The following is a 16,734-nucleotide window of genomic DNA, read 5'->3' as shown; positions in this document are numbered from 1 at the left end:
TCTCTGTGCGTGCATGGGTTTCCTCCAAGTACTCCAACTTCCTCCCGCAATCAAAAGACATCCAAGTTAGTTGAATTGGTAATTCTAAATTGACTGTGAATATGAGGCAAACAAAGTACTTTAAGTGTATGGAATAAAATACTATATAATGTATGATTAAAATGACATCTTCTAAAGCCCTTTAAATAAAAAACATCGTAAAAATAAATGTATTGCAAAATTTAAAGTGGGTATTGAGAAGGCATCAAGTTAAAAATTGATTTTATTGACATGATCATCAAATATGTTCATAATTTTTCTCTTGCTACTTTGAGTTGAAATACTTTTGAAATGTGTTTCATTGATCTGTATTACCTGTTCTTGACTGGAATAGGGGGCATTTAGTTGATTCATATTGCCCAGAAGAAACTTTTAACCCTTTAAAGCCGGTTGGAGCGGGGACACTCCGTTTCAAAAAAACACTTCCTACGTCCATCAGCGCCATGACCTGCCCGAAACCGGAAGTGACGTCATTTTGCGGAAATGTAGTTTTTTTTTTTTACCATCAGGGCCTTATGAGCCTATATTGGTGTTTTTAAAAGTTATCTTTGACTTTATGACTTTCTGTGTCGTTTCTGGGATGCTTAGGACTCATATTGCACAGCTGGAAATAGTTTATTTTGATGCACATGCTGTTATTTTGCAAATTTGCATTATAATATTTATTTTCATTTTTCCCGCAGTATAAAAAAATTGGTGTATTTCAAAAATAAAACTATGAAGACACTCAAAATAAATTTCCTGTGGTGGGAAACTATTTTGTGCAACTTTTTTGTATTTACAGTTTTGAGGGATGAGTCTCTGACTTTCTCTAACTTTGTAGTTTATTGCACTTTTTTGCAATTTATGTAATTACTATGCACTTAATGCAGACATATTATTAAGATTTGGGCTATAATGGTTGTATTGATGTATATAAACTTGAAATGCTCCCAAAAATGGCTCCACAGCATGTAAAAATATAATATAAGCTCTGGCGGACTTGGTTCTATGGTGGGTCTTAAAGGGTTAATGATGCATAAAACAATGAGTTTTCAACGAGGCAGATAAAGATGCCTACATTTACAAATAAAGGCTTGATTTCATAATTATTATCTGAGGTTGTAGGTTTTCTCAATCCAGCTGATGCAAAGAAAAGCTTTCTATTTTGATTTAGTCAGTAAAATGCTGCAGTATAAGTTTAGCATCATTCTGGATTTACCTCTAGCTCCACCATGGGGTTAACACGTGTGATCGTTATTAAACTACTTCAGTAATGTTGGTTGATTCACAATGAATTTTGCTGCAAATATGGCAGTTCTGATTTTGAAGAGGTGAGGTTATCTTCTTTAGGAGGGGATATTGGTTTAGTCAGTTCTTCAGTGCTTCTCAGGAGTAAACTGTCATTGCCAGCAAAACAGCCAACCAGGAAATTTCCTCTAAAATGCAAACCATGATGAACTAATATATTTCTAAGACTATATGGCACACATGTTTAAGATTCACTAACAAAAATAATAAATATCCAGGGATAGACGAAATTGTACAAAACAATAGCTAAAAAAGGATTACTTCAACACTAGATAAAAGAGAGGTGGCCGTTTTTTACTATGCCCAGGAGGAGGTAAATGTAACAGGAAGTGTAGATTTGAATCTTTTCAGAGTTAACCAATCAGGTGCACATTACAGTCTGACTTATTGTAATCATCTCACCTCCTTTTCACTGAAATACCAAAAAAGTCCTTAACATAGATCAGTGTAAAGATGATTGTGATGTGGATTACAATGTTCTTTCTTCATCAAGGATGTAAGTACTTTTTTCTTCTTTTGTCCAAAATTATTCTTAGTGAAAAACTTGTCATGATGATTTATATTGTGACCTGCAGGAACAGAAACCAAATAAATATAATTTTGCATTAAAAATTTTCCACATCTTACAACATTTTATTTTTCTGTGTTTTCTTTTTCTTCAGGTTCTCTGGTCCCAGTAAAAACCGTTCAGCTCGGTGAAGCAGCAACATTAACATGTGCTTTGCCCATTAAAGAATTCGGCAGTATAACAGTCCACTGGTACAAGCAGAGTGCTGGAGATGGTCTTAAATTAATTGTGACATTGTCAAAATCAGCACCACCTGAATATAGTCCTGAGTTTTCTAGAAAGAGATTTAATGTGGAAAATGCTAATAATGTTTGCAACCTGACCGTTCTGAAGACAGTCCAAGAGGATGAGGGAATCTATCACTGTGGAATAGCTGAGTGGATGTATCCCATTCAGTGGAGTGAGACGTATTTGTCAGTAAAAGGTAAGACTGAGCTACTTTTACAAACTTTAAAGTTTCTACTATAAGCTTTAAAGCATCTCCGTATCTTTTGTAATACACAGGAAATACTCAGATGAGATCAAACTATACTGTTGTTCAGTGGCCTCCAGTATTAGACCCACTCCATCCAGGAGAATCAGTGACTCTGCAATGTTCGATCATCTCTGTCTTTGACAAAGCAACATGTTCAGAAGATCTTAGTGTCTTTTGGTTCAGAGCCGAATCAAATAAATCTCATCCAAACATCATCTATACTCATGGAAATACACATGATGAATGTGAGAATCGATCTGAGACTCAGAAGAGATGTGTTTATCGCTTCTCTAAGAACGTCAGCTCCTCTGATGCTGGGACTTACTACTGTGCTGTGGACATATGTGGGGAGATATTATTTGGAAATGGAACTGCATTGAAACTCGGTATGATTTTTCATTAACTGTTCTAAACAACAAACAAGATATTTTTATACCGATTTGAGTGCTAAAACATTTTCTTTGTGTTTTTGTAGTGCAACCGGCGCAATCAGTATTCACTCAAATGCTAATATTAATAGTTTGTTTGGCTATTTCGGTCATTGGAAATGTGTTCCTCATATTCAACTCAAGAGTATGTAAACCATTTAAAGGTAAGTGTTATAAAACATTACAATTGTTTAAAAGTCATAAATGATCTCATTAGACTTTAATAATGGAAAGACCAATCATTCATGGATTTAACGTAAAAATTCATATAATAAGTTATTCTGTAAAATCATCAGGAGTCAATCACACCATTGTTAATAAACCTGCTTACAATGAGGTCCCCCCCACTGCTTAGTGTACCAACTTATTTTTTTGAATAACACATTCCTATCAGCAGGATTTTTATTAAGGATCATGCAATCTAAAATAAAAAAGTGCACTTCACTATTATATATTTGTTTTAAACATTTTATTTATCTTTAGGAAAAGAAAGTGCTGTATCAGAATCACAAACTGACAAGTTGAACCAACCAGTAAGTGATGAAAATAAATGTTATTTAATTAAAATATTGTCTACCTGGAAAGCTCAGCATCAATATTTTTCTTCTAATATTTAATTAACAGATTGAAGCCGATGACCAGCTAAACTATGCTGCACTGAATTTCTCTGAAAGGAAAACAAGAGGAAGAAGGAAGAGAGACATTACCGAGGACAGCGTCTACTCTCAAGTTAAAAGCTGAAGCTGATATCAGTGGTGAAGAGCCCGTTAAAAATTAAATTGAACCTGAAACATGATTGCAGATCCTATTATTTGTGACAGGTCTTCTTATTTTGCTGCCTTGATTAAATACTAACTGTGAGCAGTTTATTTGCCTCATCGCTGACAAGTTTGGGCTCTCAAACTAAAACAAAGTCTTGTCACATTTTTGAAATCCCTGAATTTTTTATCTGTATAAACCTGTTTCCTTGCTTTCGTTGATTAAAAACTATTTCATTTAGTATTTTGGATTCTTTTTTATGTTTAGGGCAAGATACTACAGGTAAAAGAACTGGTCAGTTTTTTAGAATTTGGGTGGTTTTGCTAATAGTATTTTAGTATTTAGTATTTATTTATTTATTGTCATTGTCAGAGAACAATGAAATTGCATTTGGGGCTTCCGTACAACCCGTAAATAAAATAATGAAGAAAATAATAAATACCCCTTAAAACCCAAGTGTAAATATTTAATAGTGTCTTCTTTTATGTTAAAGTAGAGAAATTATTTTATTATCCCGTATCTGTTTGATATGTAAGCAATCTGGGCACAGCCATTTTTTTCAGTGGTTGATTGTAAACTGTGGTAAATAATTTATACTATATATATGCAAACCTTTATGAGTTATACCTTATTAATGTTAGAGAAGCCGTTTGTGTGTTTGTGCTTCATTTACTTTATACAAATGGAACTGTAGCTAAAAAAAAACACAGATTAGAAGAATGATTAGTCTGTTGGTTTTCATCTCAGAGAACATATTAATAGACTAGAATAGGTAAATTTGACAGTTGATGGAACATTAAAATCCAGAGTAATGATAAATGTGGACAGGCATTTTTTTTTTAAAAAAAACACACACATAAATTTGTATTTTGAACTTCAGTTGATTTTTTCTTTATTTACCTTTGATTTAACCTTACATTAAGGCTCCTCTGAAAATCACTTCAAAAATTTGTTGCAGCAAGCTTGATGCAAGCATTTCCATGAGGTGAGTGGGAACATTTCTCCAAGTGGTGAAGATGGCCGCACAAAGGGCATCTACTGTCTGGAACTGTTGTTCATCTTTTTTTTAAACTTTCCTTGCCATCCATCCCCAAAGGTTTTCAACTGGAACAGGGCAACATGCAGGACCGGCCAAAATAGTGATGTTATTCTTCTGGAAGAAGATCCTTATCCTGCAGGCATTGTGTAATGTAGCGTTGTCCTGTTGAAAAACCCAGTCGTTACCACACAGACGAGGGCCCTCAGTCATGAGGGATGCTCTCAGCAACATCTGGACATAGCCATCGGCCGTTTGATGCCCCTGCACCTCCTGAAGCTCCATTGTTCCACAGAAGGAAAAAGCACCTGAGACCATTATTACACCCCCTCCACCGTGGGTTGTAGAAAACATCTCAGGTGGGATCTGCTTGTCATACCAGTAACATTGGAAACTATTAGAAACATCAAGTTTTTTTTCTCATTAGAGAATAAAACCTTCTTTCACCTTTCAATGTCCCATGTTTGGTGCTCTCTTGCAACTTCCAAAAGGTGAGCTTTGTGCTGTTCAAAGAGACGAGGCCTTTGAATACGTTTTTTGTTTTTGAGGCCCTTCAGTCTCAGATGCCATCTGATGGTTATGGGGCTGCAGTTAGTACCGGTAACATCCTTAATTTGGGTTCAGGATTGTCCAGTGTCTTGATGACAGCCAATGGGATCCTCCGACCCCAAAAAATCTGACCAGCACTGTCTTACTACATCCCACCTCAGCATTGATTGTGTGCTGCAAGAGACCCTGCTTATGCAGTTTAATAACCTGAACATGTTCAAAAATGAAACTTTTTTTTTGCCTTTGCCATCAGAACATCATGACAATGTGACTACCTGACAGAAAATGACAATGAATCCACATTTCTGCACAGATTTGGTCCTAAACTTTAGGTCAGCTGTAGAAGAGCCTGTTTCATTTTAAGCATTGTTCTCAATATATTGCATGCTCTAAACAAATATTTTGTCTCACTCCCATTTCTTCTTGTCGCATGTTGAAGCTCTACTTGGAACTTTGTTAAGATTTAACCTTGCAAAATACAATTTTTTGCTATTTTTCAAGTGGTCTTAAACTTTTGATAGGGATGTATAATGAGAACTGCATAGAAACTGTCAGGGTCCTGGGACTGGGCGACCCAGGATCCCTGAGCAGTTATGTATTATATTATTATTATCATTATTATATGTATTTTGGTGTTGCTGCTGCTCTTCTCCATGCTTGTAGATGTGTGTGTGTGTGTGTGTGTGTGTGTGTGTGTGTGTACGTCTGCGGGTATGCTTGGAGGATGGAGCTCAGCCACCTGCAGGCCTGAGGGGTGTGGCCCTGTGGAAGGATTGGCCACACCCGAAGCCACACACCTGCCGCTGATCAGGGCTCGTCGGGGGAGCTACTTAGGAGAGTCTTGGAGCTCCCACCGACGCGGGATCATTGCTTGGGACTCCACGTTAGTTACCCAGTTTAGGTTTTGGTCGTGTAGTGTATGCCTGCCATTGTTCAGTGTCCTGACTGCTGCCGCTATTGTTTCCCGCAGGAGGAGCGTGGAGGGCTTAAGGAGCAGCGAGCACCGGGAGTGCAGACACGGGAGCAGAGAGCACTTGGAGGACACGACACGGGAGTCTGGGGAGAAACACGGGGATTTATTGTTGTTTGATATCACCCTCTGTAAATAAACACTGTCTATACGTAGAGCACCGCGCCTGGGTCCTCCTTCCCCACTCCTTCCACGGTGTGCCATGCCACACCGTGACAGAAACAGTTTATTTAGGTGATATACTGTTCTGGATGCATTTACACTCATCATAGGCACGAATGTCATGGCAATTTGGAGCTTTTAATGATTTCTTTCAAGGTAGAATGATTAAATAGCATAAATACAAAAATACCTAGAATGATAGGGTTTATAAGTTTTAATGTATTTTTTGCATTCTCTTCTATCTACACAAAGTCAAACGTTTATAAATAGGCTTTGATATATGCATACACCTCCAATGATATTTGGTTTTATGCCCCCAGATGCTTTTGGGTACTCTGAATGGATACTGGATCACTCCTCTTGGCAGAATTGGTAGCGCAGACTAAAATTGACTGGTTTCCTTGTGACTCCTCCTCATGACTTTTCACTGTCTACAAATTTTCAATAGATTTAAGAATGGGCTTAAATTAAACAAAACAACAACAACAAAGAAACACCTTTCAATCAGCGTATGTCATCAAATCAATTATAACTGATAGCACAATTTTTCAATTACTACTGGACACTACAGGTATTACACAGGTAGTCCAACTCCTCAAGAATAGCACATCACATATGATTGCTGTATCTCCCAGCACAGTCTCAAGAATATTGATGCTGGCTCGTTATTAAACTCTGGCTCTCTTCCACAGCATGTCTTTATCCTGTCTTCCTCTCTCAACCTAACCGGTTGCAGCAGATGGCCCCGCCCCTCCCTGAGCCTGGTTCTGCAGGGGGTTTCTTCCTTTTAAAAGGGAGTTTTTCCTTCCCACTGTTGCCAAAGTGCTTGCTCATAGGGGGCCATATGATTGTTGGGTTTTTCTCTGTATGTATTATTGTAGGGTCTTTACCTTACAACATAAAGTGCCTTGGGACGACTGTTGTGATTTGGCGTTGTATAAATAAAACTGAATTGAACTGAATTGAATTAAATAGATTCTAGGAGACAGGCAGTTAATCTAGGAGAGCTGGGTTATAGAAGGTCCTTATCCATCAGCAGGACTGGTATATACTCTTTTGTGCAAGGACGAACAGGATCTACCACTGGTGACCTGTGCTTCTTACATGTGAGAGCAGGTTCACCCTGAGCACATGCAAGAGATGGAAAGCGTCTGTAGAATCCATGTAAAACATTCCTGTAATATCATTTAGCATGACCAGTTTGTTGTTGGGTCACTGGTGGTCTGAGGAAGGAAATCCGTGGAAAAATTCACAGACCTCAAAGTGATAGGCACCAGTACCCTTACTGCCATTAGATGTCCTTGGATCCACTGACAGACTATGAGAATACATGGCCTCATGTTGCAAGAGTATGCAGGCAAGTCCTGGAGGATAAAGGAATTGAATGGGCCCAATGTTCAAGTGATCTATATTCATTAGAACAACTCTGGGACATTATGTTTCAGTCCATCTGACACCAGCAGGTTGCACCTCAGACTGCTCAGGAGCTCACTGATGCCCTGATCCTGATCTGGGAGGAGATGCCTCAGGACTTTTGAGGTCTGATATGTTTTCAAAGTGCCTCTCTGAAGTTTTTGAGCAGTGTACAATTGTTGATCTTGAAATCTGCAATCTCAAAGGACATGAAATCAGTCCATGCTGTGCAGAGTTTGCTCAGACTAATAAAGGAAAACTGTCTTAGAACATAATGATTTGATTTCATAACTTAGGTCTATACCATATCTTTGTATAGGTATTTTGATATTCTTTATACAGCCAGCTGATGCAAAGAAGACATGCCATTTTGATTGAGAAAGTAAAACAGTGTATACCAGCTAAGGTCTTGGAGGTAACATTATTCTGTCTTTACCTCTAGCTCCACCATGGGGTTAACATGGGTGACATTCAATGCAAGTGCTGATTGGTTTGTTATGAAAAATGCAAAAACATATAAATAAATAAAGTTGCACATTAGTTGGGCAAAAGCCTTCGCTTCATCCTGTGCGCCAGCTTTTCTCCAAGTCAAGATGTCAAATTTCATCAGAAATTCAATATGTAATGTTTTTGTGTTATTTCTTGCACTACACACCACAAACAGAAGTGGTGACTGTTCCACTGTTTATGTCCTTCAGATGAAAAGAAAAGGAAGGAATAGAGAACGAATAACCATCAAGAGAGAAGTAAAAATTAACCAAATGGATAATTACAACAGAATATCAAAGAGAGGTGAAATGTTTTACAGAGCCCAGGAGGGAACCAGTGTGACGTGAAGGGTCCTTTTGAATCTATATGTGTTAACCAATCAGAATCATTTTACAGCCTTACCTAACATGATCATCTTGCCTCCTTCACTCACTGAAAGACCGTGTTCTCAACAACGAGCAGTGTCATGATGATGGTGCTGTGGATTACTTTGCTCTTTCTTCATCAAGGATGTAAGTGCTCTTTAATTTTCTCCACAACTATTCTATGAAGATAAATTATGTCAAATAGAAAAAAATGTGTTGAAAATAAAATGAATTATTTTGCATTTGAACATTTTCACATCATTTTTTTTCTGTATTCTCTTAATTCAGATTCTTTGGTTCCAATGAAAATCGTTCAGCTTGGTGAACCAGCAACGTTAATATGTGCTTTACCCAGCAATAAAGAGCTCAGCACTTTGGAAGTCCACTGGTACAAGCAGAGTATCGGGGATGAGCTCAAACTGATTTCAACACTGTATGGAACTACACCACCTCAGTATGGTCAAGAAATATTTAGATCAAGATATGACGCATGTAATAAAAAAACATTTAGCAATCTGACCATTTTGAAGACAGTCCAAGAGGATGAAGGAATCTATCACTGTGGAATCATTGAATGGCTTAATCCTGAATGGAGTGGGACATATTTGTTAGTAAAAGGTAATAAACTGGCATACTTTCAAAAAATGTATTAGTGTGTTGGAGCATGTTTTGACGATTGTCTTTATATTTTTAATAAACAGGAAACACTCAGAGGGCATCAAACTATACTGTCGTTCAGTGGCCAGCTGTATCAGATCCAGTCAATCCAGCAGACACAACAGCTCTCCAGTGTTCAGTTTTCTCTGACTCTGACAACAACACATATGCACGGGATCGTGATATGTTCTGGTTCAGAGCTGGTTCAGACAAATCTCATCCTAGCATCATCTACACTGGCAGAAAGAGAAGCAATGAATGTGAAAAACCATCTGACCTTCAGAATAGCTGTGTTTATCGCTTCTCTAAGAACATCAGCTCCTCTGATGAAGGGACTTACTATTGTGCTGTGGCCACATGTGGGGAGATATTATTTGGAAATGGAACCGATCTGAAAGCTGGTATGATTTTTTGTTTACTACTGGAAGTTATAGTCAAGGTATGTTGGCAGCATATGAGTGATTTTTTTTGGAAACTTTGATATCTCTTTCTGGTTGTTTGTTTTGTAGTGGAAAAAACACAGTCGGCATTTATTCAACTGGCCTTAATAATAGTGTGTTTGGTCATTTCTGTCACTGGAAATGTTTTCCTCATCTGCAACCAAAGAATACAAAATAAAGGTAAGTGTTGTATGATGATTTCCAAAGCTAAGATTGCCCCGTTATTCAAGTAGCATTTCCATTGTTTAAATATGAATATGAATACATATTAAATGTTTTGTGTTATATATTTATATGTTAGGAAATACATTTTGAAATAGTTGCCACATCAAATGCATGTTACTATTTTGTATTTGTCATAATAATTGAATTCATCTTTATGAATAGAAAATGCTATATCGGAAGACCAAATTGACACCTCACACCAACCAGTAAGTAATGAAAATGCTTGTTATTCAATTAAAACTGAAAAGCTCATTATTATTATTTCACCTGGTTGTTATTATTGCATATCTTTATTACACAGGCTGAAACTGATGGCCATGTAAACTATGTTGCACTGAACTTCAGTGAAAGAAAATCGAGAAGCACAAGGAAGAGAGACTTTGCTGAGGACAGTGTCTACTCTCAAGTTAAATCCTGATTTCAAGTGTTGTGTGTTTTCTTGAAAAAACAAAAACACAGAAAATAAAAGAAAATTAGGAAAAAATATCAAAGAAAAGAAAAATCAACACATCAACTTAAAATTTTGCAAAAGAAAAACAAAAACAAAAAAAAAATCCTCAAACTACTATGTGATTTAATCAGTGGATTCACACTCCTGTTGGAGAGGAGACGTGAGTCCCGCTCATTCCATAGGTAGCTTTCTGCCTTTGTAAGAGAAATTAAGTTGAGTGCTGCTGAATTAGAAGCTTTTCTTGTAAAAACAAATTGTTTTTGTTGGAGATACTGTAGTGTGAGAAAACACTTGTGCAGACTGACAGTATAAATTCAGGAATGTGAGAGTCAGGATCAACTGTGTTGGTGAGTTTATCTGAACTGAGCCTTGCAGCCATGTTGTTTGTTACTGCAGTAGCATTGTATTGCCTGTTTGTCTTTCCTGTTAGGTGAGCTTGACTTTATATTTGCTGCTTTGTGTTTTTTTTTAGATTAGATAATGTAGTTTGTTTCTACCTTAAATAGTTGAATGGAAATTTGAATGTGAATTATAGCTTTCGTTGTTTTTATGCTAGGTCACCTAGTCCCATTTTAGTTTGCATGTTAGTGTTATATCATGCACAGCTGCACGGACCGCCTTGCAATGCATCATCTCTGCTAATAATCACAACAACAGCAATAATAACAACAATAATAATGACATGTATTATGATGAATATGACTTGCTTTGAGGGTCCGGAGTCTAGTGACTCCCAGTTTATGTTTATTAATATTCATTGATTTTGTTAGTTTATTCGTTATTTGTAATTATTTCCAGTGTTTAGGTGTTCTCTGTGCCTCCCTTGTGTTTCTTGTGTTGTGTCTAGTGTTCTTGGTTCTATGTTCCCCTTTCCTGTTTTACTTCGGAGAGTCTTGTGCATCAGTGTATTCTGTTTTGCTTCCACCTGGTCTCATCTCGTCTGATTATTGTGAGCTGTGTTCCCTGCCTGCCTGCCATTTCCTCACTTCTCTGTGTGTAATATATAGTGTGCGCTTGCCTCTGTCAGATTGTCTGCGTTTTCTCCTGTTTGTCATCCCCCGTGTTTCATCCTGCATTTCCTCCTCAAGGTTTCCATGTCTTAGGTTCCGCGTTTCCAGTTTCAGGTTTTTGGTAATGTTTTCTATGTTCCTCATGTTCTTTAATTGAGCTTTTCCCGGTTTAGCTTTTTGTTTGTTTTTTCTCAGTTCCTCCGCCACCTTTTGTTTTGTAGCTTTTTGTGCAGTCAAGAATAAAGGCTCGTTTTTGTTAAAGATCCACATTCATCTCCATTGTCTGCGTTTGGGTCCAGTTTATGTTTGCATCTGGGGATGAATATCTGTGTGTTTTATGTGTCTTTGTGCCCTGTCTGTGTCATTTCATTACATTTCAGTTTCTTTTTTAAATGCTTTATAAAACAAAAATAGTCTTTACTTTCGATGAAGTCACGCAAAATGTCTAAATAAACATAAAATATGGAATTAATATAAAAATGATAAAATCTCGACTACCACACTCTCAAACAATGAACTCATATCTTACATGTACAAATGTACTAAATATCTTGTTAATCACATAGACTTTCTAAATGGCACTATGAACATGCTAGTTGCTGGTAGGTCTTGGGCTACACAAATGGTGCTTTTTGTTAATTGTTCTGTTTATAATTATATCCATAACTTTTAAGGATATAATTTTTAGCCATAGTCAAATTGTCAGAGGTTTCCAGTTCAGAGATCATGGGAATATTTTTCTTTTTAATTTATATTTTATGTGGGCTTTCTGGCTTCAACAAGTGCTCACTGATTCCTGCTGGGAAGGTTTGTTGTTAACTGGGCTCTAGTACCTCCAAGTCTGAGAGTGTGTTTAAGAGATAGGTGACCAATCAATTCAATTCATTTGTATTTATTTAGCACCAAATTACAATAACATTCAACCTGAGGCACTTTGTTTTGTAACATGAAGACCCTACAATAATAGAGAGATAACCCCAAAAATCAATCTTCCCTTTTTGAGCAAGCACTTGGTGACAGTAGGAAGGGAAAACTCCCTTTAACAGAAGAAACCTTCAGCAGAACTAGATATACTTTCATCTAAAGACAGAATAAAGCAGATATTGTGGAAGAGAGCGATAGTTTAATAATAACTAATGATTAAATGCAAAATGTCGTTTAAATACTTACATAGTGAGTAAATAGGATAAGTGAAGTCTGTCTCTTGAATCAGGAGGCTTGTTTAACAAAAACAGGGCATGAAAGCTAAAGGCTGATTCCCATTCGACTTTTAGGTAAGTGAGCCAGCAGTCAGAGATCAAGCAAACCATAAAAGTAAAGTTTGTCAGTTTACTGTCAATCTACATCCAAGCAAAGACTCACAGCATTGACCAGCAGCTCGAAGCAATATAGCAGCTTTACTTCATGGAATCATCAAAGGTGTACTCTCAGTGGCCGGGGAACAATATATGAACAGCACCACCAAGGCCGTGTCCTTCCAGAGCAATACGAGAAGAACACAACCCACAAAGGCTAGTGGATCTAAGAGCAGACCACAACAACGAACCTGAACCAGTAACCACAGTGCCAGACTTTTAAGAAGGAAGCTTTTCCAGTATAAAGAGCTGGACTGTACCAGGCCCTGACATGATTCACACCTACTGGCTGAAGAAGCTGACTGCACTCCATGAGCGTCTGGCAGCACAAATGAACCAGCTGATGGTCAATGAGACACACCCAGAATGGCTAGCTCAGGGGTCGGCAACCTTCACACCCAAAGAGCCATTTCCATGTAAAAAAAGACAAACATTGGGAGCCGCAAATACTTTGTGACATCTGAAATGCAGATAACACTGTATATATTGTTTTGTTGTTTTTTTACCTTTATGCTTTGTATAATCAATTATAATGTGTTGGTTATGAAACCCATGAAGTGCTACAGAGAAAATTAGATTTTATTTATGTAATGAACACATTTTGATCATCTTGAACACTTAAAAAAATAATAACAAAAGAGAAACACGCTGAGTCCAAGGCGTCTTTCAAATGAATTAAAAAGCTGAACTTAAATTATCCATGTAACAGGCAAAACAATATTGTGAGGGGTCATCCGTATATCGCCTTTGGGCTTTTGGAGCCTTGACCTGAATTTAAAAAATAAATTGGAAAAAAACAATATGTCACTAAACAATGGAAAACAAATATTTGCATAAATATTTATTTTAACTGGTTAATGGGACTTCTGTTCCTGAACCTCTGCGCACAGCGTCTGCAACTTTCATCTTTACGCAGAACTGTAAACTGTCACCTGTGAGGCATGAGCAGTTTTTGTTTTTAACATAGTTCATGGTGGAATAGCTAGTCACATACGTATGCGGATCAATAGGACTCCAAATGTATATTTCTTCATGTTTATGTAGGTGCTGGGGATGGCATTCCATGTTTCAAACACGAGTTTGTGATTCTGAACTTATTGGCCTGCTATGGGCAACATCCCCTGTCAAGTGTTTGAATTGGGACACCCACATATCTTTGTCAGCTATGTCAGCCAGCTCGATCTCCAGATCAGGTTGACTTACACCTGCAGCCACATTTAATAGGGATGGATCGATGGTCAGAGGAGGGACAGGGAAGCATAATGTGGGTTTTTCTCTCTGAACTCACTGAATCGTTTCCCAAACAATGCTTGCATTGTGGTGATTGCAGACTGCTAATACTCAGAATTGATCAACTCATGAGCTTGTTTGCACTCCCTTACAGAGGGAAGTGAGAAAGTGTGCCTCTCTGTAAATCTCTGGCTAAAACTTTCCGTTTGGACTCAAATACTAACACTGTCATGTCCACCATGAAGTGCAGCTTTTCCAGCCACTCTGGCTGTTCCAGCTCAGAAAAGGTGAGCCCTTTGCTGCTCGTGAAAGTTTTCACCTCTCGCTGACATGCAGCGAAGCGTTTCAGCACCTCTCCTCTGGACAGCCACCAGAATCTGTTACAAAGCAGGAGATCAGAGTACATGTGCTCCACCTTAAACAGCAACGCCATTTCTGTGGTTCTGTCTTTGACAGTCTTCGCAGAGAGAGGCATCTCTCTTGTTTTTAAAGTCTGCGATTAGGTGTTCTGAAATCTTAATGAATGAATCCTTCATATATTCTCCGTCCATGGACAGCTTCCCATGCCTGACTATTTCCTGAGCTGCCACAAAATTTGCATATATAGTTGAATTTGCAGACTTCATCCACGTCTTGAATTGATTTTTACTCAGATCAGCCTTCTCCATCTGCCCAGGCATCATTAAATGTTCTATTTTCTTAAGATATTTTTCTTTTCTTACATTTCCTCATACTTGGCCTACCCGGGGTTGAAAGTCTCGATAAATGCATGGACTTTTGGCGGATATACAGGCTTCTGTGAGTGTGACACTTATTTTGAGCAATGAAAATAATAAAATATAATTTTATTTTAATATTTCAAGATCACAATAATCTTCCAAGTTAGAATTACACTTTCTAAAAAGAACTAACACTTCAGTTAAATACTTATAATGTATTTTTTCCATTCACACAGAGCTGCAGTATAAGGATGAAAGAGCCACGTGTGGCTCTGGAGCCGAGGGTTGCAGACCCCTGGGCTAGCTGAAGGCAGGACACTCCTGATCCCCAAGGACCCACAGAAGGGACTGGTCCCATCCAACTACTGGTCAGTAACCTGCCTCAGTACCACATGGAAGCTCCTGTCAGGCATCATACCCATATGGAAAAGAAATAGTAAAAACTTATATGTGATTACTCATGAAAGTGGCCACTTTCTCATTACTTTCATACATTGTTTTAGTAAGTATCCAAAACATACAAGTTTCATTATATAATTTTTCAAGGGATCTTATATCTGTTTTCACTCTTGTATGCTTTTCATACAAGTTTCACACAAGACAGATACAAACTTTATAAGATTTATATATATATCTTTTCCATATGGGTAGGGCCTTAGAGGAACAGGCACATGGATCAGTACATGAGTGGGGCACAGAAAGGAATTGGCAGGAATACCAGAGGAGTGAAACACCAGCTACTGGTAGACAGAGCTGTCGCCCGAGACTGCAAGACCAGACTGACCAACCTGTGGACTGCCTGGATTGACTACAAGAAGCCTATGACTCAATACCCCACACCTGAATGCCTAGAACTATACAAGTTCAACAGGACCCTGAGAGCCTTCATCAGGAGCTCAATTGGGATAAGTAAGTAAAAAAGTAAGTAAAATTTTATTTATATAGCACCTATAAAGATAAAAATCCCAAAGTGCTTCACAGAAGCTTGTTATGGAAATTTTAACAATAACCTGCAACACACCCAGTGAGCTTGATTTGAAGTGAGTTTAATAAACACATTGCAATGTGGAGAGAGCATCCCGGTGAAACACCAGGACCATCTCTGAATTGTGGTCACACACACATTCACCACTGGTTACCAGTGTGTGAATGTGTGTGTGACTGGGTGGATGACTGATTGTAGTGTAAAGCGCTGTACAAATACAGACCATTTACCATTCAAGCTGCTGTCCTGCAGAACAACTTCAGCTATCAAAAAATACAACAGGTAAAGTTCTTAATGCTATAAATTTGATTGTAATTTTGAATTTTCTTTTAGCGATTTTATGTGTTTTGATATTTATAATATTTTTATTTACTCTATTATCCTAGAATATGGATACGTGGATGTTTTCTGGTGTTGTCTTTACCATGATGAAAGCTGACAGATGTACAAAAAACAACACAAAGCCAGCAAAGAGGCAGCAAATCTACATGGCTGCCAAGGCTTTTGGGCTGAATTAGGTCTACGTATCACTCCTTGGTATGTTGTTCTGTTCATGCTTTTGTCAGTGTTTAATAAAGCAGCAGTTTGGTCATGAATGGCTGTTGTTTTACTCTGTCTTTTATCTCATTTACATTATTGCACAAGCACATCAAAAACTATGTACGGGATTGAAAATGGACATTACTAAAATCACATAAGAAGTCAGGATGTCTACCAAATGGGAATTTAAATATGTTCATATATATACCAGTGGAGTGTGTTAATATTTGTAACTCTGCAACAGTGAACTGTAAATAATACTTTTATTACATCATATGTAACCATGTAGGACATTTCACCATTTTGCTGCAGTCTTGTAATAAATTGTCTTAATAAATATTTTGTTGTCTTATTGTGTATCAGCATGTCCCACTGAAGTTTTGATAGAGCCCCAGCTCTCCCACAAAATCAGGTGAGCACCAATTTTTAGAAAACAGAAAACATTTACACGGGGAAATGGATTTCTAACATTAACCCAAACTATCTTACTGTAAATTAACACACCTTAAAAAGTAGCTCACAAGGTAGAGGTCATCATAACGGAACGATTCTTAGTTCAATCCCCTGCTGCCAGTGTAT

The 16,734-nt window shown here is 37.7% G+C and overlaps 2 protein-coding genes across 2 annotated transcripts; both read left to right on the top strand.

The window, feature by feature from the left end:
- Positions 1-1,782: 1,782 nt before the first annotated feature.
- Positions 1,783-3,730, top strand: LOC146581503 (immunoglobulin superfamily member 3-like). The gene is made up of 6 exons (XM_085283374.1): positions 1,783-1,825; positions 1,992-2,321; positions 2,402-2,758; positions 2,848-2,964; positions 3,284-3,333; positions 3,425-3,730. The coding sequence occupies exons 1-6, from the start codon at positions 1,783-1,785 to the stop codon at positions 3,539-3,541; spliced, it is 1,014 nt and encodes a 337-aa protein (XP_085139500.1). The 3' UTR covers positions 3,542-3,730.
- Positions 3,731-8,623: 4,893 nt separating this feature from the next.
- LOC146581502 (uncharacterized) lies at positions 8,624-10,367 on the top strand. The gene is made up of 6 exons (XM_085283341.1): positions 8,624-8,690; positions 8,832-9,161; positions 9,245-9,601; positions 9,710-9,820; positions 10,028-10,071; positions 10,167-10,367. Exons 1-6 carry the CDS (start codon positions 8,645-8,647, stop codon positions 10,281-10,283), a joined length of 1,005 nt encoding a protein of 334 aa, XP_085139467.1. The 5' UTR covers positions 8,624-8,644; the 3' UTR covers positions 10,284-10,367.
- The last annotated feature ends 6,367 nt before the right edge of the window (positions 10,368-16,734 follow it).

This window comes from Mchenga conophoros, linkage group LG2 (genome assembly GCF_057382185.1).
Source record: "Mchenga conophoros isolate Kocher_MC1m ecotype Shallow Benthic linkage group LG2, M_conophoros_male_GT1.1, whole genome shotgun sequence".
NCBI lineage: Eukaryota > Metazoa > Chordata > Actinopteri > Cichliformes > Cichlidae > Mchenga > Mchenga conophoros.
Note: the sequence above shows the minus strand (reverse complement) of the source record. Positions and strands in the feature narration are given on the sequence as shown.

What these genes read in the sequence shown, in the direction of transcription:
- LOC146581502 (XM_085283341.1), top strand. Translation starts at nt 8,645, where the DNA reads ATGATGATGGTGCTGTGGATTACTTTGCTCTTTCTTCATCAAGGAT. An exon ending in GCTCTTTCTTCATCAAGGAT is followed by an intron (nt 8,691 to 8,831) that starts GTAAGTGCTCTT and finishes CTCTTAATTCAG; the next exon opens with ATTCTTTGGTTCCAATGAAA. An exon ending in GACATATTTGTTAGTAAAAG is followed by an intron (nt 9,162 to 9,244) that starts GTAATAAACTGG and finishes TTTAATAAACAG; the next exon opens with GAAACACTCAGAGGGCATCA.
- LOC146581503 (XM_085283374.1), top strand. Translation starts at nt 1,783, where the DNA reads ATGATTGTGATGTGGATTACAATGTTCTTTCTTCATCAAGGAT. An exon ending in GTTCTTTCTTCATCAAGGAT is followed by an intron (nt 1,826 to 1,991) that starts GTAAGTACTTTT and finishes CTTTTTCTTCAG; the next exon opens with GTTCTCTGGTCCCAGTAAAA. An exon ending in TGGAACTGCATTGAAACTCG is followed by an intron (nt 2,759 to 2,847) that starts GTATGATTTTTC and finishes GTGTTTTTGTAG; the next exon opens with TGCAACCGGCGCAATCAGTA.